Source organism: Typopeltis vanoorti, chromosome 5 (assembly GCF_054136105.1).
Source record: "Typopeltis vanoorti isolate ZY-2024b chromosome 5, IOZ_Tvanoo_1.0, whole genome shotgun sequence".
Classification (NCBI taxonomy): Eukaryota; Metazoa; Arthropoda; class Arachnida; order Uropygi; family Thelyphonidae; genus Typopeltis; species Typopeltis vanoorti.
The window spans coordinates 136450546-136475117 of NC_143553.1; the positions used below are offsets into that span (position 1 = coordinate 136450546).

General features: G+C 34.6%; 1 protein-coding gene across 1 annotated transcript in view; it reads left to right on the forward strand.

The window, feature by feature from the left end:
* The window catches only part of LOC150106848 (fibroblast growth factor receptor-like 1), a 76771-nt gene that overhangs the window by 38451 nt on the left and 13748 nt on the right, over window positions 1-24572 (forward strand). Inside the window, exons 4-6 of the mRNA XM_090393490.1 lie at window positions 9492-9779; window positions 9987-10099; window positions 11889-12129. Of these exons, the coding sequence (XP_090249616.1) occupies window positions 9492-9779; window positions 9987-10099; window positions 11889-12129 (642 nt within the window). The remainder of the gene's footprint in view (window positions 1-9491; window positions 9780-9986; window positions 10100-11888; window positions 12130-24572) is intronic.

Sequence of the window (24572 nt, forward strand, 5' to 3'; positions counted from 1 at the left end):
AATCCTTTGATAAACCGCTTTTAACGATTTGAACTGGACAGATTACATCCTATCGAAAAGGGTCTGTTAAATAAAAAGAATCCAATTAATTCTACTTCATTAGTTCATCCATTCTACTTAGCATGTTATATTAAAAAGTTATGCAAGTGTCCTAGACCTAGGGTTAATAGGTTTGGTACCCATCGGTAGCATCAGTTATTGAGTTTGTAACTCCAGTTAATCGACTGTTACAGTGCACTGAATTATCAGTCTGCCAGACACGTTGCGTGAAATTTTTAGATGTAATAATTAAACTGTAAAATAATATTACGTTCTATACGATGTGTATTTAAATAGTCTGTTATTATAAGCACAAAACTGGCCCACTAAAACGACTTAGTATGACTGTGTGCAGTTGATTGTGTAACTAATCATCTTTAAATATATTATTATATTTATATCATACCTCATTGAAATATTCATAACGACAATAAAATCCATAGCCGTGCAATCGCTTATCATTACAGTTAATACTGTCATTCAAATTATTCCTCATTATTATGTTGACATATGATTAACGGTAATGTTCAACAAATGGATGAGTATGCAAATTACATACAGTATATGAATCATGCTTATTACCGAATTAATAATAATTATTATGAGTACACCAATTACAGTATGGCTTCCTTTTCCGTTCTACAGTGTCTCTTACTTTCAGTCTCTCTCTCTCTCTCTCTCTGACATTTATTTACAAACTTCATTATACAGTAGCGAACAATTGAATCCGAGCACTCACATTTTGCGGAAAAATTTTAAGTTCGCCAGAAAAATAAGCTCAAGAATTAAACTCCAATACTACCCAATAATTTATTTGCATTCTTCTGTTCCTAATAAGTTCATTAATTCGCTTAGGCATGGACTCTACCAACATGGAACACGTATTTCTTATTTCTGCATCTCGAAATCCTACTTTTATAATGGATTGTATTAAGTTATTCTTTGTATAACAATTTAATTTTCCAGGTTCACTTTTTCACTACGACCCACAAATGTTCTACTGGGTGATATGAGGAGAGTGACCTGGCCACTGAAGCAATTGGATGTTGTGATTTTTGAGGAACTCTTTCACTTTTTTTTTTTTTGAAGTGTGACGTGGAGCGAGATCCAGTTGAAAGATGTGTTCGTCGTATTTCTGGTTCTGTGGGACCACTTTTTCTCCAAGAGTTTTATGTATTGATCACTTTTCAACATACCGTGAACAGGCACAAGTGATCCTGGATCGTCATGTGTAAAACAACTCCAGAACTTCTTCTCAGTTGTGTGTTTAGGAGCTTGTTGAAGGTAGATGGGAGATGTCTTCTCAACCGATGATTTGCGATAGGGTACTCGCTCCTCTTGGACAAAGAAATGGCTCTCGTATGAGAATATCACCTTCTCCCATTTCTCAACAGTCCAATCGTTTCGTCAACAGTTTTTTTTTTTTTTTTAGTCTGTAGGCAGTCCTCCCTGCTTTCAAGAATCTTCGACGAACTGTCATGTCAGAAACATTAATCTCACTAGCTGTCAATTCTCTATTTAAGTCTACAGCAGACAATCTTGGATTCATTTTGCTTTTCCTAACTAGTAAACGATCTTGAGTAAGTGAAGTTTTCCTTTTTCGCCCAGATTTTCCTTTTCTTTCAGGAGAAAAGGTACCCGTCTTCCTAAACCTCTTTAAATTGCATTGACATACCCAAACCAACATGACACTCATAGGCAATTAGTCTTTGAGTGTCCACTTCTTTACACTATTAGAAATGCACAACACTATTAATAAACATCGTAGAGAGAATTAAAGCGCGCAGCAGCCAACCAAAATAGTGAACTAAAACCCAAACCGAAAACAGTAAACCAAAATTATTGTGAACTGAAAAAAATATAACCAAAAACTTCACAAAATTCGTCTTGTTCAGATTAATTCGTTCGCTACTGTAGATCTTAATTTAAAGTGTCTGTTTGTTAGAGAATATACAAGTGGGGATATGAAAACGTCATTTTCAAAGTGTCCAGTGTGCCCCTTAAGGAATGAGGCATTTTTATTTATTTATTTATTTATTTTACAGGCATACTGCAAATAGAATTGAGCGAAATAGTATATATCGTTTTAACCGCTAGAGGGTGCTCTTTCCAACGAGTCCTTGCGGGTTGGAAAGATAGGTTCTAGCGTGGACGCTGTGTGGAAAAGAGCCTCGTGTCAAATATTCGAAAATGGAACAGTTAGCGGCGATAAAACCTTATTTTAAATTGAGAGGCGGATTGACTTGGAAACATTTAACTATTTTGAAAGGTGTACGGGGGGGGTGACTATCTATGACGTAAAGGAGTTTTTAAGAGGTCCTCACGATTTTGAAGATAGTAGAGATTCAATTGCAAGTTGCGGGTTCGAATCCCGCCGCGGGAAAGGATGTTTGTAATTGTCTTTAGGTGGGAGATGCACTTCATCAGCCGGTGTGAGAAAACATCCCTGCTTATTGGAAGCCTGAAGCGGCTTGAAAAAGTTTCATGTTTGGTCTTTAGAGCAGGATTTCTGGACTAGGAAAAAATATATAAATGAACAATGCAATACCACATACATACAATTAATAAAAAATAGAAAAAAAATTCGTGACTTACACATGATATACGAATGTACTACAGGTTTGCGAATAAACCTTTTGTGGGTCGGATTGCAACGACCCACGACCAGAAAGGTCTCACTCGGTTTGGACCGATAAAAATGTGGAAAAAGTTCTTGAGCTTGTCAACACGATGCTTAGCGATTGTTCCAGTACGACCCGGAAATAAAACTACAAATCGTGTAATCGCCTATGTCTCCAAGACAACAAAAAGTTCGACCGCAGAAGCCTCGAGTCAAAACGATGCTGACTTTTTTTTTTTCGACATTCATAGATTTTGTTCCCGAGGAAAAACGGTTAATAGTGAGTACTATTTTGGTGTCATGCAACGTCAGAATCATCGCACGAGACCCATTGGTAGGGGGAAGATCAATACTACCCAAACAGCTGGCTATTGTTACTTCACGACAATGCGCCTGCACATTGCGCTTTAAACGTGACATAGTTTCTTCTTCGAAATCCACTAATGCTCAAACACATGAGGTAATCACCGGATGATTTGCCACCGATCGACTTTTTTTTTTTTTTACCGAAATAGAAAACGAAAAATGAAAGGACGCCGATTTAACTCAATGCATGTCATTCAAAGAGTGTGACATCCGAGTTCAGTACTATACTTTTAGACATCTAAGAGCGTTGTGCCGAAAGCTTGCATGAACGATGCAAATGTTGTATTGAGTTAAGGGGAGGAGATTATATCGAAATTAAATAACAAATCGTCTTCTTGTGGATGCTCTTTATTTTAATGCGAATTTTATCTCGCTATTTGAAGAGTAATTTTCCAGTTGTAGCCATAAAAATTACCTGTTTTATAAATTATGATCCCTTCCACCCAGACGGATATTATTTAAAGTGTAAGATTCCAATAAAATAAATGTGCTTCATTTGTTTTTCTTTACTACTTGAAGCGTAATTATTCTCGAGGTGATAAATCGGAATATTATATCTAACTTTGTAAGTTAAAACTACAGCAGCTTTTTCAATCCTACTTGCTACTCTCCAGTGTAGTCAGAAAATAGACCTTGGAGATGGACTAGAAGCTTTTTTTGCATTCAGCACATTCTTTTATATTATTCTAAAAATTCTCATGCATTATTAGTAAACTGAAAAGAAACGAAATAAGTATGAGGTCGAAATTATTCACTAGAACGTTGTATATTTGGAATTAAGCCAGAAGTAAAGGTGATCAGGACAGCGTATTAAATCTGATAAATATTCGGGCAGGTTTGCCTTTTGTGCAATATGAGAAATCCTAGTTTCAGGGAGAAAAAACCTTACCACCTTTGTATGAGACTGGCTAACTCACCTTAACATAAAAATAGCCTTGTAAAGGATTCTTCTCTCCCTAGATGGAATTAACTCAAGGTCTTTAAAACAAGTAAAGGGTATAGTCGAGGGCCTCTACACTACATGAGTATAAGAATACTACACACCAAGGAAATGACATTAACACGAAAGCTTATGAAGCACAAATATATGAACATTCCTCTTCCCATGCCTTGAAAAAAATATAAAATAAGACCTTCCGTTATAAAGAAAAGATAAAAGTCCGAAATAATAAAGGTTTAATAAGCGTTTGCAGATATGATAGGATTGGTACAGCCAACTATCTTTGATAATATAAAAGCATAAAAAATTATATGGGGGTAGAGATGCGTCAGACAAAGCCTTTCCTACTCAACTACTACCCTCACCTTCTTGTGGTATTCATATTCTGTTTTCACAAACGAAGCACTGGCGGCTGAGTCACAGCAGCATAATCGTTCCATCATACTGGAACAAATGCCAGTACCATATATGTGCGGGTCCAGAGGCTGTAAGACGGTACTCCTATCACTGAACGTGGTACTTCTCGGCTTGCAACTGATTGGTGGGATATTTAAATTTCTCTCCAATCTCAAAAAGGAAACAGAAAGGTTGGATTTAATGATTGAAGACAAGACAATGAATAAAGTTATGAATAAGGAACACAAAATGGAAACATAAGGATATAATTAACATTATTACCAGGAAGATTCTTAAATAAACAGAACATAAAAGTCGCAGTAATATCTGAAACCAAGACACCAAACTACTTCTATACTATTTTACGGTGGAGTAATTAATAGTCAGACAACAGGAGAAGAATTAATAGTATAATACATACAAAGACTTAATTATTTCCATTGGAATGAAAATAAATAAATAAATAAAAATATCACTGAAGAAGAGCTTTTGCTCCCTCCTACAAGAAATGAAGTAAATGACTATCTAGTTGTGAGACTTAAATGCTAGAAATTGCAATAGTAAAATTAATTCAGTCATTAGTATTCATAGCGAGAAAACAGCTAATGGGAGAATGCTAATTGATGTAATTGTAAAGTTACAAACACACTCTTCCCACGCAAAAATTGTCATTTATACACTCCAATGACAACAAGCTACAGATCAAATGTCACCTCTTAAACAGTGGGATACGAATATTTCTCGGATTATAGATGATAAATCTTTCAAGAAGTATTTATCAATCAGATCACTTGTAGATATGACTGAATATACTGCAAAAGAAGGAAGTGAGGTAAAGACACATAGAAAGCAGGAATAATCACCTGTTTAATTTAGCTAGAGAGATTTAATAAACTTTACTTCATTAGCTTATAAAATTTTAAATGATTAGAATCCCGAAACCAGCGAGAAAGTGTAAGAATTGAGTGACGGGTGTGCGTACATGACTACAGGATTTTTCAGGACTTAAGGTCACTGTTGCAAAAGAATTTCTAATACCGCAATTCAAAAATAATCTGATAGAACAGATTTCGATCCGACTTGAACAATTCCTCGAATTTTATATGCATATATATGCAAAAATTATTTTTAAAAAAATAAACGACACAGTCATTACAGAGATAGGCGAGGAACAAAATCGATTTTGCAAGGGAAGTTCCTTTTCGGTGAAAGTATTAAATGAACAGCAGAAATAATTCAATAAACCAACACGTGTAGTCCTCATAGGGTATAGGAAAGCCTTTAAAGGCGTGCACAAAATCAACGCTTACAAATACTCGCTGACGATGAAATCCCCAAACCAAAACAGTAGCGATTTACAATCTTTATGGGTATAAGCACGTGACAGAAAAATTGGGAACTAAAATATGAAACTAGAACCTCATAAATCAAGGTTGCCCTTTATCTCTATTACTCTTTACCGTATATATCAACGTCAATTGTCAGATATTGGAGACTGATAGTTCGTGGGAATATCCCATTACGAAGTGATAGCCATCTTAACACACGGTTATATGCAAATGATTAGGAACTCTCGAGAAATAATGAAGATGAATTACGTTCTGTGCGCTATTTAAATTGACGGGAAGAATTTCAGGATAAAGGTGGCATCGTGGTGGAAGGATTTCCTTCCAGGAAACTCCGGTTTTTCATTCCTAAAACAGGAAAAGTGGCTAAAAGAACACACGCAATTGACAGAAGCAAACTATGACAATAGGATTGATTAAATGGGAAACAAGCCAAGTGGATTGGTCGTGACAGGCGCCAGTGAGTCTAACACTCGAGGACCTAACACACAAAAGAAAATAATTTATTCAAAATTAATATGGCAAAAACAGAAAAGATGGACATCGTTAAAGTTTACAGCGAAACCAAGAGGGGCAAATAAGACGTACTAAAAATGTATGACTTTATTTTAAATAAATTTTACGTTTTTAAAAGGCATTTCTTTATTTAAAACACATTTTAAATGAGACAACTATTATGATAGTTCTTTGTAAACGTAAAGAATGAAACTGTATTACTTCATGGCACAGTGACTTGCAGTTCATGTTGAGGGTCACGTGAATTTCTTCATAAAAACCATAAACGATATGGTTTATGGATATCTCTATACTTAAATACACAAAACGAAAAATTGAATTTTTTCATTTTAATTTTCAGAGTATATTTATGAGTTTTTTTTTTTTTTTTTACTTGTAAGGGACAAAACCAACGCCTGTTTTCATGGCTACAATTAATTAACAATGGGGAATAAAAAATGTTAGAGCATTTATTTTTATCATTTCTTTTTAGTTTTATTCCACGATCGCTTCGCTTCCATATAGAAAACAATTTTTATTTTCTTTACGTCTTTAATCAATATTATTAAATAAAAATAAATTGGTAATTGAATTGGAAACGGATTGGGTTAAACAGTAGATTAGTGCACTGGATTGGAGATTGGCTGTCTAATGGTATCAGCGAGTTGTCTACGGAGGAGCGAAAACCTAGAAGAGGAAAGTTACTAGTGATGTACCCCAAGGGTCAGTTTTGGGTCCATTGCTGTTTAATGTGTATGTAAATGATATTGGGAGAGCTCTGAATGGCGATATGTAGTTGTTTGCAGCTGATACAAAGTTATGAAGAACTATCTGGAGTAAAGCGGATGACATGGTTTTGCAAGAGAATTAGAATACACTGGCTGGATGGGTAAATAAGTGGGGATGTCAATTCAGTGTTGCGAAGTGAAAGGTTTTGAAAATTGGGAAGCAGATATCAGATGTAGAGTACACAATCGGTGGAAATATCTTGGAAGTGGTAGAAGAGATGAGAGATTTGGGAGTGATTGTAGACAAGGACCTAAAATTTCGGGGACATGTTACTAAAATTGTGAGAACAACAGCGGATAATGGAAAAGATGCGGAGGGCACTGACTTGTAGAAGGAAGGATGTTATGGAATATTCTTGTATAATGCTTTGATCAGGCTACATATGGATTACTGTGCATAGATTTGGTTACCTGGTTTTCTAAGAGATGAAGATGTATTGGAAAAGATCTATTGACGAAGGTGGTTTCATGTCTCTGGAATGTTGAGTATGAAGACATATTGAGAAAATATAATTTGCAGAAATTGGTGGATATGAGTAGGGGAGAGGATATGACTGAGACACATAAGCTGTTAAGAGGTTATTACCGGATTAATGTCGGTGAAGTTTTGCATAGAATAGATGAGATAGGGAGAGAACAAGAGGTCATTCCTGGAAGCTGTATAAGGAGAGCGTGAGCAAGGGGTTGAGGAGCAGGTTTCTTGCATGGAGAGTGGTGAGTGATTGGAATGCATTGTCCAAGAGTATGATGAACGCAGTGAACATGTTTAAGACGCGGTATGCTAAACTGTGTGTAACAGTGGGATCCCGCACGATGAGTCTTTGACTCCACGGAGATTTTTATAATAATAATAATAATAATAAAGACATAACAAAAAAAAGTTAAATCCCTTTTGAAGTCCTAACTGCTCTCATGGTCTTCTACCTCAAAACAGCTTCAGATTGTGTAGAGAATTTCACAAGATAGTTCGTTTTCACTGAATAACAGCCACGTCCTACTCAGCCATGAAAGAGAAATCAAACTGGAAAGAAAATGTCGCTTATCTCATGAAAAGTAAAATACGTTTTAAAAATCTTCACACGATTAACATGAATAATTAAGTAAGATAAGATAATTAAAACGACACAACAGGATTCTTTCTGACACTGGCTTATCGCCTTTATGCGTAGTTTTTTTTTTTTTAATGAAAACCTGACACGGTAAGATAAGCAACATATTCTAAAGAATCTAAAACTACTGCACCTCTCTTATGTCTTCTCCTTATTCTTCCCAGTTGATAAGCGAGGGACACTTTGCTATCATCGTCACGCTAATAGTTCCTAAGTATATTTAAGAACCGCTCCTAAGTAGAAGCCTAAAGTTTCACCGCTTGTATGAGTTTCTTTGTGCCCGTGGAGATAAGCCACAATACAGGCGAATGTTTCTTAAACAGAGCTGACGCATAATCAGACTGTTTCCATTTTTTTTTTTTTTTTAAATAAAATGCGTACTGAAGACAGGCAGGAGTGAAATATTAATGGCTAACTGGCAAAAAAAATAGTAGCTGAGCAGTAGATGGCTGAGGTAGGTTGCGTGGTGTAGAACGCCCTCTCGCGATGAATCCTTGGAAGTATCATGTAATAATAACTATTATTGTTGTTTTTTCTTACACGGTCAAGAAAATAGTAGAAGAAACATTGAATGATTTATGTCAATGTAAGCACTGAAAATATGCTAAAGGACACTTACAAAGAAAAAGTAGTGAATGTAGTAGTTTCAGTAATGAGAAGAAAGAAATGGCAAAAAAAGATCAAGAGGTTGGAAAAATAAAGCACTCCGTGGTCAATATTTGGAGGATTGAAAGGAAGATGGCAGTCGCTTAATGGGGAAATGACTTCAGCAGAGCACTATCAAAAAAGAAACAGAAGGTTTGTTACTTGTTGCTCAAGACAAGCACTACAAATGAATGCAATAAAGGCGAAGATTTAAAAGATCTGTAATGATGACAAATACAGACAACTCAATATCGAAAAGAACTTTTCCAAACTGTTTCGACAAGTTTGGAAAAGTTCTTAGGACAAAAATTTCAGACAGACAAGAAAGGCATGATCGGGTTGCAGAAACAGTAAAACTGGAACTTGTGTAGAAAATATGGTTTCCCAACTTGCAAAATTCCCCTGGGAATGTAGAATTCCCCAAGGAAAATTCCCTTGAAATAGTTATTGAAAATGGAAATACGACGATATTATGGGACTTTAAGATTCAGATAAATAAACTTCTGGAACATAATATCCCGTAGTTGATCAACAGCTACAACCACAACTACAGTCACCTTACACTACACAACATAATCCACTATCTGCGCAATGCCATCCATCACCATTGTATTTTTGTCTATTATACAAGAAAATAAAATTTCGAAATCGGGTCTTTTGATGAACTATTATAAGACACCTTTGTTTAATATTCTAGCCTGTAACGTCTAAATAAGCCGATTTAATTTTTTTCTTTATTCCTTATAGCCCCACCTAAATTTACGGATACGAAGAAATTATTGACGACAGTGGTCAATCGGACGGTGGGAGGTTCTGTCAGATTCCGATGCTTCGCAAAAGGAAATCCTCGCCCACAAGTGATGTGGCTAAAGAATGGAATACCGCATATGGACACAGACATAAGTTCCACTTCCAAACCTAAACGATGGACACTGTTGCTACGCAACTTAACAATAATGGACAGTGGAAACTACACGTGTCACGTACGCAACGTCTATGGATCTGTGAATGCAACGTTCCTTCTAAAGGTTGTAGGTAAGTAGCCAAGAAAGAGCTCTTCTGTTTATATAATAAAATTATTAACAGTCTAGAATAAAAGCAGAACAGCCTCAGTAATGTTAAAATGCCGTAGGTGGACATGAACCTCGCTATTTTCAAAAGAAGACGCCACTTTTAATTGGCTAATAATTATCATCGTCATCTTACGATATTTTACCACGTTGTTATTATTTTTTTTCCCAGGAAATGACAGACCGGATCTTTCTCTGTTTCATCCTCTCAATACTACAGTCAAGTACGGAGCCTCTGCTACTTTTCAATGTCGTGTGAGAAGTGAAGCACCCCCTAATATTCAGGTAAGATTTCTTGCCTTGCGTACATTTTTCTTGATTCGTATGATATTTGATTTGATTTTTGGTGATACATTATAAATTTATGGTGTATATATACCGAGAACTTTTCAGACCACGAGGGTAGTCTGAAAAGTTCTTGGCCTAACAATGAAAAAAAACGAATTTATAATTTCAAAGTTATCTTTATTTTTCAACATAATCTCCCTTAGCATCCCAAAACACCGATGGCATGAACTGTCGTGCTGATGGAATCGACTTTCTTCTTTGACGCTGAACAACCGGCTTCTGTCCACTGTTCTGACTGCTGTTTGGATTCTGGTGTGTACTGGTGAATCCATGTCTCATCCATAGTAATAAATCGACGCACAAAATTAGTTTTATTCTTGTTATAAAACGCTCCAAGCACTGTTCAGAGATTTTCATGCGAGTGTGTTTTTGATCTGCTGTGAGCAAGCGAGGTCACTCACTTTGATTCGCCGATCATCCAATACCATATCGTGATCAATGATTTATGGTGTTGTTACACTATTTGGACGTCCTTCACGCGGATCATCTTCAAGGTTAGTACGGCCACGTTTAAACTCGGCAGTCCGTTTCTTAATGGTCTATAACGAAGAAGAAGAGTGCCCATAAACTTTTATGAACTTCGAATGAATTTCCTTTGGCGTTAAACCTTCTTTTACAAAGAATTTTATAACCGCACGATACTCAATCTTATCCATTTCAAGGGATACAGACAACATTTTTGCTTCAGCTGTAGAAAACAAACTACTTGATGGAATGACACAATTTTACAAGGATGCTTATGACAGATGTACCAAATTAGAAAAAAAAATCTTACCGATAGTGTTGCTATTTATGGTTGAGATTGAGAACTTTTCAGACCACCCTCTTTATATATATATTACATTAAATATTTTACATATATATATTTATATATATATGTAAAATTTATATATATTTTATATATATAATTTATATATATATATTATATAATTATTATATATATATATAATTTATATATATATAAATTTATATATATTTTATAAATTTTTATATATATTACAGTAAAGGATCCTGAGCTACTTTTCAATGTTAATAAAATCTAAAACGTAAATAGGATAATAGATGCATTTGACCGTGAGTGCACTGACTTATCTTTCTCTTGTGTGCCAATATATAGCTCTATTATGTAAGAAAAGTATTTGATGCCTGGCGTTCAGGCTCTATTATCAACATCTCTCCGCTAGATAGTAGCACACAAACTACAACAATAATTCTGCAGTCCCCGTAGACGTCGCATGCGGAGTTCGCTCGGAATTCAGTTTTTTTTTTTTTAATTCATGTATACTGTTGCTCGACTGGGATGCTTCCGCGCAGGTAGATCCACAACAAATACCTCGATTGGTTTTTTATTTGCATTCTAGAATATTGTCTGAGATGCGAGGAGCATTCATGAGGGCTTACTGAGTCGATGTTTAGCTGGTCTCATACGGATGTGGAAGGATTTTTCTTGAGAGAAAATCGTTGTTTTTTTTTTTTTTTCATCCTACAAAACAGACAAACCAGCCTCAGAATACACGCAGTCAACAAACATAACATACACTGCCGTTATAGGCCTAGTTGCTTCTGCTGACTTGCTATTTTTAATTTTAAAAAGTTTAATTATAAGCAGTTGTTTGTCTGTTTGGAAATCAAATGTTGCCAAATCAGTTTTGATTATCATAAATTATTATGATTCAAAGTGTTATTATTACAATTATCATAATTAAAATTCTCCGTTGTGTTTTAGTGGCTGAAACGAATTGAGAGCGAAGAATTAGAACCCGAGGAGCCAAACAACGTGGTCAGAGTCCAAGGAGAATATTTTCATGTTTTGAAATCATCTGAAATACTCGAAAGACCAGACGGATCTTTTTTGAACAAACTCCTCATACCACAAGCCAAAGAAAGAGATTCCGGGAAGTACATCTGCCTCGGTGCCAACACTATGGGTTACAGCTTCAGGAGTGCTTTCCTGACAGTTTTACCAAGTGAGTATTTGCAGAACGGATATATAGAAGTGAATTTTCCTTAATGGATAATATAAATTGCCCAATTCCGGTCGTTTTTATACAGAAATTCTCCCCTCCCCCTCAGGTACTTACGTTGTAGTGGTTGAGACTTATAGTCTCGATCTCTTGAAGAGATGGAGATGAAATTCGACCATTCAACTACGATTTTTTTTTTCAAAATAAATAAAGAGGAAATATTTATAAAACATAATTTATTATTTACATAAAATATGTAAATAAAAAAGTATTATATTTATTCAAGACAACAGTAAACCATAGTGATACTGAACATAGCTATCATAACACGCCAGATCATATGTTAAAATAAATCAAAGGTGGTTGATTTTTCAAATCGCGCATTAGTTTTGATGTATTCCGAACATGTACGAATGAGGTTAACCAACAAAGAAGGAATCCAAACATGAAATAATATTATTTTGGACACTTCGCAGATGACCACGCGATATTTGGAACAACTGAGTATAGTCTATAAAAAGCTTTATACAAACTGAATTTAATGATAAAACTGCTGTCCGACCACAAATGCATGATCCCTCAACAGTTCTGCGCATGGCAAAAGAAAGCGAATCCATTCCGATAATAGGGTAATCAATGATCAGTGTTTATTATTATATGTTACAAAATTTGCTTTTCTTTTATGATCATTGTGGTTTTTAAAGTGGTAACTATTTTGCTTGTACAACAGTCGGAAAATTTTACGTATTTGGATTTTGTTTGTTCATTTTTTTTTTTTTTTCGTGATGGATTAGCATATACTGTGCGACCACACATGCGAGAACCCTGGCTGGCACATTGCCAAGAAGAGTCAATTCATGTTGAAGGGGAGAAAGGAATAAGACGATAAGAATTCGTCACCAACACGCGAAATCGCGTGTTTATGCGTAAAATTTTCCAACTGTTGTACAAGTAAAATAGTTACCACTTTAAAAACTACAATGATCATAAAAGAAAAGCAAATTTTGTAACATATAATAATAAACACTCATCATTGATTACCCTATTATCGGAATGGATTCGCTTTCTTCTGCCATGCGCAGAAGTGTTGAGGAGTCATGCATCTGTGGTCGGACAGCAGTTTTATCATTAAATTCAGTTTGTATAAAGCTTTTTACAGATTGTACTCAGTTGTTTCAAATATCACGTGGTCATCTGCGAAGTGTCCAAAATAATATTATTTTGGACACTTCGTACATGTTCTTCGAACATGTACATAGTATTCGTACATGTTCGAAATATATCAAAACTAATGAGCGATTATGATACAAATATAACTTTAAAAAAATAAAATAAAGAAGATGCAAATAAAAATAAAATATATGAAAGCATTTCTTAAAAACATTATAAATACTCATCGATAATACAAAAGCAACATTAAAAAAAAATGAAAGTTGTGTTACAAAACTAGTTACATGATTTTTAATTTTGTAAAGGTTGTAATATTTTGAAAAATATAATTGAAAATACAGCTTGAAATTGTATGCGATAGGAAATATTATTTCAACTTATAATTAAATGCTATTTCTTTTTGACCTGAAAAAAAAAAAAAAAAAAAAAAAAGAGGAGATCGCGTGCAGTAAACAAACAAAACGAATATGTAGTTCAGCGCAGGCAGTCGATTGTGCAGTGTAGATGGCGGATCGTATAAAGTTGCTTCCGGCAACGAGTTCCTCGGACTCTCCGGAAATGTCACGTAATAATAATAACCCATCAGACATAACAAAAAAAAAAAAAGTAATTTCGTGCTTGAAATTATATAGTTTAGATAGATATTCGGATAAGTAAACATCCTTCTACATCGTCAGTGCAACTTTCAAAGAAAAAATAAATAAATAAAAGAGGATATGAACGAAAACAAATTACATTACATTTGTAAAACTAACATTAAAATACTGCCATCTATTTTATAAATTCAGAACTATCAGAGAAATTATTTTGAATTTAATACGAGATTAAAATACAATAAAGTACAAATTACAATAAAATACAAAAACAAAATGCAATAAAATACAACAAATACAAATTCGAAATGTGCTTCAAATGTATCATTATACAAAGATCCGTTTCGTATTTGCTCGATTTTTTTTAATGATTTATTCTGAAATAAATAAATTCTGACTTCATACAATTAAATTCTGGGGTTTTATTATCATTTTAATAAGAAAGATGTATATTGCAAAGATCTTATTTTTGCAATTTTGTTATTCATTACAAATTTCACTTAAAAATATATATATATAAAGACAAGAGAGAGAAAAAAATTAAAAGTAGTCCGCAGATGTGAAATATTTTATATCAACCGATCTATTTATGCACGCCCTCTGGCATTTGAAGATTTCTATTTCCGATTTTGATAAGAGGAAGTACAAGACATCGAGAGAAGGAAAGTGGGGAATCGATGCATCGTTGAAGACGTCTTTACCGACTTCCTTATTCGTCACTTGGCGTCGTCTACGAGTGATACTACCACCCTTTAGCCCTTACACCAACCTTACCACAAACTCCTTGGCGCAAAGACTTCGGTTCTATCTCATTCTCATCCATGACAGCTTCCTTATCGCCCTCCAAACCTCTAGATACACCATGGCCCATTAGTTTGTATTTTCCGCTTGGCTTCGCACTCGCCTACTGGAACGATCTTTGGTGACATCCCTATTTCCGCCCTTATCGCATAGACGAGTGGAGTGGTCGTAACATGCTATGTGAATCGCGATGATTTAAATTAAATCAGTGGTGAGTTATGTATGTACGTCAGATGTTTTCATGTCCCTGAAACTTGTAGAAAAATTATTTCATTTTTATTCACAAAATAAAATAAAATAAAATAACGATAGAAAAACAAAACAAAAAAGTCATGTTATAGAAATTATCATTGACGTTCCTTCTTAATTTTGAAATAGAAATTTAACTGAAATAGAACTACGTCCATATAAAGATTCCCCTCGTCATGATAAAATCCCAGTCGAAGGGTACAATGCCTCGTTATCTTTCCAACTTCGCTACGGAGGCCCTAATATTAATATTTTATTTAATATAAGCGCTAATATAAAATGAACTATAGAAAATTAAAAAAATATTATTTCTCAGATTTTTTAAATTTTAAATGTCGTTCTTTTTCTTAACAAAACGTTCGTAAGGTATAACTATTCCCAAATTTGCATTCAAAAACATTATATAATTAACTAGTTCCCATTCCACTTAATAAACTTAAATTAGATGAATATTTGAAAAAATCATTTCACATCATGGGACAGTGAGTTGAATTGGTATCATTAAAGGATAAGGAGTCAGGCTTGCCTAATGAGTAGGGTCATCTACTTTCAAATGGCCTTGAATTGGTTGCTGAAGACCAAGTGTTAGGTGAATCAATACGTACCAGTGTATTCCTGATGCCTCAATCGGTTAATTCTCACCTGCCAATCGAAACCTCGGGTCGTGATGAAAACAATCCTTTATTATCTACTTTTGAAAAGTCATCAGAATCTACCATTTCTTCTGTAGTTACTAGGGATGTCAGTCCAGATTACTTAATATCTCCATCATCCTGTATATCTATGATATCACCTTTTGAACCTGATGTCAAGGGAGAAACGAAAGATTATGCAGATCATTTCGCATCTTCTAATGTGTCAACAGTTTCGCATGTTTTACTTGGCTCATATAAACACCGAAGTTTTATTGAGATAGGTGATGATATATCTGATTTGTCTACTGTCTCAAGTTTAAGTGATGTCCACCTTTCTATAACCATATCTCAAAACATGTGGAGTAAATTGTGTTGTACAGGTTCTCCTGGCACAAAGGCACTGACATTATTAAATGACTGTAATATATTTTATAATTTTGATCTGACCAATCTCATCTGACCAAGATATTGCATTGTATGGGGATTCTATAATTAAGGGTGTGAAGGATGGTAGAGTAATTAAAGCATGTTATCCAGGGTCAAACATTAGGAATATAACGAGTGATATTATTGTACTTGTAGGGACGAAGGATCGAGGCAGCGAAAGATATTCAGTGAGACAAGATTTGAAAGACTTAATGATAGCAATGAATGCAAAGAGCGAGAGTAGAAAGATCATGAGTCTGCTACCAAGATTTGACAGTGATGAATTAAACAGAAGAGCAAATATAGTAAATGGAACGATGTCAAAATTGTGTAAAAGCTTTTGCAAAGAAATGAAACCTTTATTCGTTTTAGGAATGTCTCGAATGAGTTTGATAAAAGCAAGGAGTATTTTAAGAGTGATGGTTTGAACTTAAATGGATTGGGCGCTTGGCATTTACAATATTTTTATTGATAAAGGATAGAGGAAATGGTCGAAAACAGGGAAAATGGGATTTGCTAGGGAGGCAGGTAAAAGAGTCGCCTGTTAACAGTGCTAAGGTCGATAATCGTGGTGAATATGGGATTAATTGTTCTCAGGAAATAAACTGTATACGGAATGGGCTAATTCACATGCAGGGAGGTTATGGGACGAAGTATTGCAGTTTATCTATACTAATGCGAAGTATTCGGAATAGTGCGAAGAAAAGTGTGAATAATTTTTGCCATTAGTTAGTACACCTTGGCCGAAAATTATAAGAATTAGTGAAACTTGGTTAACTAAGAATGATATATTTATAGGGATAGAATGTAAGGTATACAGTATTTTCAGCAGAACAGAGAAGACAGATAGGGTGAGAGGTTTTACTAATGATAGACGAAGTGTTAAAGCCAAAAAGGGTAGAAGTGCCTGGCACTTCAGAGGGCAGTTCATTTGAAGCTGTTTTGTTCAATAAAGTTCATCATGCTAATATGCATTGGCAAATTAGTATGATGAATGAAGGTCGAGTAATTATTATTATGGGGGATTTTTAACTATGGGAACATAGACTGGGCAAAGGAGTGGTCAAAAGGAAGGAAGGAAATGGAATTCATACTGTTGTTAAGAGGTAACTACCTGAGACAGCATGTAATGGAAGGGACAAAAGATTTGAGAGTGTTAGATCTGGTCAATGTTAGAGAACATATCAATAAGCAATTTAGTTACACTGTAGCCACTTGGGGAAAGCAATCGTGTGGTCTTGACCTGGGAGATTGTAAGAAGTGCTGAATATTCTGCTAAGAAGTGGTATATGTGGAACTACAAGGCTGATTAGTGATTATGACAAGCTGAGAAGTCAGTTTCTGCAGTGCTGGCACCAGAATTTGAAGGGGGAGATGTTGATGCTGCTTGGGAGATTGTCAAAGAGTGTTTGAGGAAAGCAGTCTGATACTGCTCTCCTTAAAGAAGGTGACCGATGAGTCCAAAAGAAATCTTAAGGAGTTCTTTCGCTATATGGCAAGTAAAATGTGGAATAATTATGGAAGGATTACTAAAAAGTGTTGATGATAGGGAAGTTACAGAACCAAATCAAATAGTTGAGTTGCTTAGTGATCATTTTGCAAAAGTGTACCATCTTGGTTGGTTGTGATATTGCAGTGCCGAATGTGTCATTGACTGATGAGAGAGAGAGTCTAGACTCTAGAGATAGAAGAAATAGAGGTGCTTAGTAATATTACAGAACTTTAATGCTAACACTCTCATAAGGTTAAATGGCATATTGATCCATGTGTTATGAGAATGTACAAGAAAATTAGCACCTCCTCTAACCGGGCTGTTTAGTTTAAGCCTCAGCTCTGGCAAAGTTTGAATAGAATGGAAAGAGGGGATAATAATTCCACTGCATAAGGGAGGCTCCGAGACAGAGATAATAAATTATAAACCAATCAGTATATCTAGAGTGGTGGTTAAGGTTTCGGATAAATTGATAAAAATTAGAATTCAGGACTGGATGGATAGCAATATGATGCTTTATAACGGGCAACATGGTTTTGTGAAGGGTGGGGCTTGCATTAGTAACATACTTACTTTTTATAATAAAGTAATGGTAGAGTCGGATAAAGGAAATCCTTACTCGGTGATACTGTTGGACTTTGCAAAGGCATTTGACAGGATTCCACACTGAACTCTGTTGCATAAATTGGAGCAAATGGGTATGGATTCGAAGTTGGTGATTTGTATTAGAGGGTGACTGATGGACAGATATCAAAGAGTGAAGGATCTGAGTCCAGTAGAAGGCACGTGACTAGTGTACCTCAGGGTTTGGTGCTTGGTTCTCTGTTGTTTACTTTGTACATTAATGATATTGAAAATAATTTGAAAGGAAATATCCACTTGTTCGCTGATGATGCAAAATTGGGAAGAGCGATAGTCAATTCAAATGATGTAGATATCTTGCAGGATGGGCTAAGGTAAATGGCTGTCAGTTTAATGTGGCTAAGTGTAAGGTGATGCACTTCGGGAGGATGAGATCACATGCTGTATACTATATTAATGGAACTTAATAAGCAATGGAACTGAAGAGCAAGAAGTTGACAAGGCAAGGGACTTGGGGGTTACTGTGGACAGAGAACGTAAGTTTAGAAGGCATATTGCAAAGGTTGCCAAAACATCCCATCAAATTACACGGTTGTTGAAGAACTAACACTGACAAGCAGGGATAGAGAAGTTACTTTCCACTTCATAAGACATTCATAAGACCATATCTAAACTATTACACACAGATCTGGTCACATGGATTTCTTGGTGATGAAAAATGGTGGAGGGGATCCAGAAGGGGAGTTACAAAGCTTGTTGCAGGTCTGTGGAATGTTTCATACGAGGAAAGATTGAAGGTCTGTGGGCTCAACTAGCTGATAGACGAAAGAGTGGGGATATGATAGAGGCATATAAATTATTAAACGGGTTTTATAGGATTGATACTGATGACTTTTTTTCTGAACAGTGCAGGAAGGGAGAAAAAGGGGCCATCCCTGGAGATTGTTCAAGAGTGTAGTTAGCAATGGCGTTAGGACTAGATTTTTTGCTTGGAGGGTGGTGAATGTGTGGAATGCGTAGCTTCGCCTTTTTTTATTATTATATTTTATTGTGATTATTATAACGGTGTCTCCATGGAGTCAGAATACTCATCGCAGGAGATCCTACATTAACACTAACCATTATTTACACTCTATGGAGACACCGTTATAATTTTTTTTTAGAATATAATCTATAATTTATTGATTGCTAAAATATTTATACATACATCTTGTGTGACATTGCACCTTATAATTTTACAGAGTGATTATACAAACAAATTTCTGCATTTGTTTATAAGGATTACTTGTAGATGAGTGAGGGAAGTTAATCCCACCTACTTCGAAGCTTGGGTTAGCTTTTATGAAGAGAGTGGGATTTAGCCTTCACTATTTGTGTTGTTGCTACTGTTTATGTAATAAATCAGCTAACACCTTTTATTCCCTTATAGAGAGTAGCGAGGCCTTTATACCCTATCTAGCTTTTGGAGACTGAGTGGGCAGTTCAATCTCCACCGGTGGCCAATCAGAGATAGCTGATCCATGTCTATTACTAATTATAGCAGCCACCGATGAAGAGGCTGACAAACCAGTGCTGCCATCTCTTGGTGCCTAACCCTAACAAGATAGGTTACTGACTGAAATAATGTGGGTACTACAGTCATTTTTCTTGAGTTTACGGAAGGAAACTCCCACTTGCCCTTGTCGGAGATCGACTAACTCGGGAACCGGTCGAAGAAAGGCTTAGAAAAAGTTCCTCCAGTCGGCGACTAGACTTGAACTTAAGTCTAACTTCGAGTGACCAAGCGCCACTTCCACTGAGCTGCACAACAACAACAACAATAATAATAATTTTTTTTTAAATTTTTTTTTAATTTCTCAGATAAATTACATACATTACACGAACACAATTGTGCATAAAACAGATACTTGCACTTACATAATGTTTTTTAAATAATAATAATAACTTTTTACAACATATATTATTATAATGTTAATAATGATGATTATTACAGATGTTTTTTTTTTCATCTTTTGCACTTTATATATACAATAGCAATGGATATAATCACTGTATATAATAATATTTTTTTGATAATAATTGTTTCCCTATTATCATCATACAGGGTATTTACATATGTACAATTCAGACGTGTACCATTTTCTGTTCTGTACAAAATTGTTTGTACAGAACAGAAAATGTCTGTACGCAGTTTATAGTACCTTATTTCTTTTTAACATTTTTTCTTCAAATATAAATACACATATTTTTTTTCATATCAGTATCATTATTATTATACAGAGTATACATTATAATAATTTGCAGTCTATGATTATGAGGATTAGTTGAATGTGGTGGGCTAATCCCCCCCTATTTCGAAGCTAGGGTCAGCTTTTATGAAGAGAGTGGGATTAGCCTTCACTATTTATGCACATAGGTGTAAATTCTATATTAACTGTGTTGGTATATTTTCCAGAGTTCGTGTTTTAATGTTCTGCAGTAGTCTATGTGTTTTAAATTTCTTGGTAGGTTGTTGAGTAGCGTGAGTATCAGATGCTATCTCACAAAAGAACCGAATGAGTCGTTGTGGGTCATGTTATGCGATATGTGTTTTTGTTGTTACGATAGGCGATGTTGTAGTGGTTTCTTAGTAATATTATGTAGTATTTTAGATTCCATACGCGTTTCGGATATTGGCTGTTGTGTATAAGGTCTCCAAATCACTGTTGACACGATAGGATTTTCCTGTGTAATATTTCTAATTTTATTAGGTGTCTGTTTGATGTGTTTGCATAGACCGTTATACCGTACCAGAGTAGAGATTCGCAAATGCAGTGATATAGGAGTTTTTTTTTTTTTTATGTTAGATGGAATAATGTCTTTTACTTAGAAGAGTTTTCCTGCGATGATGCGGAGTTTAGTATGTAAGTAATGTATATGTTTTGTCCATTTAAGGTGGCAATCTATGTAAAGGCCAAGATATTTTGCATGTGTTACAGGTTTGATTTCGGGACATCTGTTGTTAATGCAGTGATGCAGTGTTAATGTGTGACAGTGTAGCGATAGTGGTGAGGGGCGCAAGATTCTCGGAATATGTATTATTAACATCTGTGTCTTGGTGCCGTTGATTGCAATTGAGTTTTGGTAGAAGTATTTTGTGATTTCATTTAGGTCTTGTTGTGCTTCGCAGAGAGCTGTGTTGATGTCTGTCTGAATTGCTAGAAGCGTGGTGTCATCTGCGTACTGAAATATTTGACTTCTTATGGCCAGATTATGAACATCGTTAATGTATATGTTGAATAGAGTACGTGATAATATGGCGCCTTGTGGGACACCGTGTTTTATTTGTATATCTTGGTTGTAACGAGAGCCTATTTTTGTTAATTATGTTCTGTTTAAGAGATAGTTCCTGAACCAGGTATGCAGTGTTCCTCTTATCCAGATTGAGTATAGTTTGGTGAGTAGTATGTCATGTTCAAGTGTATCAAAAGCTTTGGTTAAGTCAAGCACTATAAGGACAGCGTACTTGTTTTAATCGAGAGCTTTGTTTATGGCGTCGGCGATGTCTTCTAATAAAGTGATGGTGCTTTTTGTTTTCTGAAAGCTGTTGGTTTTGATTGGTTTTGTGAGATATTGTTGTATTTCTGTAAATAGTTCTGTAGTCTGGTGTGTGTTATTTTTTCTAGAATTTTTGAAATGACAGGCAGGTTAGTTATTGGTCTGTAGTTCTCAGTATTATTCCTTTTACCATGTTTGTAAATTGGCGTAATTATCTCAGTTTTTAGTTGTTGTGGAATATTGCCAGTGTTCGAATATTATGTTCACGAGTCTCAAAAGTATTGGATTTATTTGTTCAAACTGTGTTTAAATGTCTATGAGTCTTATTTTGTGTATTCCTGGAATCGTCTTTGGTTTTAGTTGTAGGAGTGCTTCCTTGAGTTCCTGTTTTATTACAGGTGGAAACTACATAGTTTGCTGTTTACTTTGTGTTGGTAATTTTTTGTTTAACGTTGGTAGATTATCTTTTTTAAGTTGTGTGATATTGTTTGTGAATGCGTGGTTGAATTAGTCTGCTAGTTCCTCTTGATTTATATCCTGACCGAATTTTTATGCAATAAAATCTTGTGCTGATGTTTTCGTTTTTCGAATCAGTAATTCATTCAGTATAGCCCATGTTTGCTTCATATTGTGATTATATTCCGTAAATGTTTGGAAGTAGCAGTGTCTTTTTTGCCTTACGAATTTTTGTTGTTAGTTGATTTCTTGTGTTTTTATATAATTTTTGTAGTTGAGTGTTATTAGGTGACTTTTTTTTTTAGTTTTTTCCATAGATTTTCTTTTACAGTAATATTATTTAGTATATCGCCATTTATCCAAAGATTGTTGTTTGTTTGTCGCCTCGTTTGTGTAAGTTTTGTTGCTTTTTTGTATATTTCTGTGAACGTTAGTTGGACGTTCTCATATAAACTTACAGGATTACTGTATTTATTTTAAGTAGGCAATTCCAGTCAGTATTTTTTACGAGGTTGTCGACTATGCACTTTAATAGGATCGAGTTTTGTTGACTTTTGCGATGGTCAGAGTGGGGGGGGGGTAACGTAATGAAGCGAAGTTGAGACGAAGTAGTGATCGGCAATTTTGACGTTAATTACTGATGATGTGTATGTATGGATGGGAGCCCGTATGTTGATATGGTAAATGCATGATTACGTTAGTGAAATGTTGAGTATTTCTTCTCTTGTCGGGGAGTTTAGGGTAGGGTTTATGTTGTACTGACTTAGTATATTAAGGTATGTGTTAGTGGTTGAAGAAGCGTGGTCAAGAGTATTTTCAATGTATAAAGATAATGTATAAAGGCGATATAATGTATATCAGTATATCCCTAAAATAAAATTAGAAATTAGGTGATACTTTTCGAGATGTGTAAAAATTAAATAAAAAACGGTAATACCTTTTATTTCCTGAAGAAAGTAGTCGAAGCTGTTCAGTCCTACGTAGTCCATGATTTTATAGTTAACTGATGGAAAATACATTACACGACCGCCATCTCATGGCCCCTAACTCTAACCACAATATTATATTATATATAATTATATATATATTATTTATATTTATATTTATAATATAATATAATATAATATAATATAATAGAAATATATTTATTTATATATGTCTATTATATATATAATAAAAAATATAAGCCCCCGATTAAATAAATGAAATAAATTTATTTATTTCATTTATTTAATAAATTAAATAAATGTGGGATTAAAATAAATATTAAAATATTTAATAATTATTTAAATATTTATTTATTTAAATAAAATAAAATAAATATTTCAATAAAATAAATATTTTAATCTCACATTAAAATAAATGTGGGATTAAATAAACATTTAATTAATCTTAATAAATTTTAGTTAATAAAAAATTAAAATTAAAGTTAATAGAAAATGTGTTTTCTATTAACTTTAAACCTTATGTTACAATGAACGTGTTCAACATTAATGCCTCATTAACGTTAGCGTTAATGAGGCATTAAAATTAACGTTTCATTGATTACGCTAAACACATTACGTTACATTCAAAGCCCACTTCGTTGCGTTAAATAATTGCTGTAATGAAGATTTCTGCAGAATTAAATGCAAAGTAGGAAGTGTGTAACAGAACATTTTATAGATGTTACCTATCATTTGGCTCATATCCAGTAGCGATTTTAGCCTGTTAAGTTGCCAGATGAAAGTTAGTACATGGATTTCTTATTAAAATATATTCTCTTATCTACCTGAAATTCAACTTTGTTTTGGATAAATTACAATCTAGATTCCCATTATGTGCTTGTGTTTTTATTATATTGTGAAATGTGCAAGGCGTAGTTCACAGTCTAAAAGTTGTACGCAAGTGAAGTTTTTTCGTCTGCTTAAAATTGCTTATTTTTTTATTTGAATTTGTGATTTATATCGTGATGAAAACAGTGCGATGAACTGAGATATAGTAAATAAAAAATATAATGACTGTTTCTCTGATTATATTATAAACAATACCTGCATTAATCATAGCAGTGTATTTCGTAGCTAATGAGATTTTAACACAGTAATGAGATGATAGCAAATGATTTCACGCGTAGGCTGTGTAGAAGAAATCGATGCGAATTTTTAGATGTGGGAAGTGTGTTCGTTTGCAGAAAAGATTTGTATAAGAAGGATGGCCTGCACTTGAATTCATTTGGCATCAGGAGCCTGGAGAAATTACTTCTTGGTATGAGACCTAATGCAGAAAGTCAGGGAAACTAGATCATCAAGGGAGGAATAGGAAAAGTGTATGTGAAAGTTCAGTTCTGGTATGCAAATGATAAAGATATGAATGTCTTCGAACATAGTTATGTATGTGGCGAAGGGATGGAAAAATATGCTTTAGGTTTGGAACTTTTGAAGAGTGAAAAGACAAAGTATAGATTGCATATCTCATTATAAGAAAAGGCTAGGTGGTAATTTATTATGTCTACACACAAATGCCAGG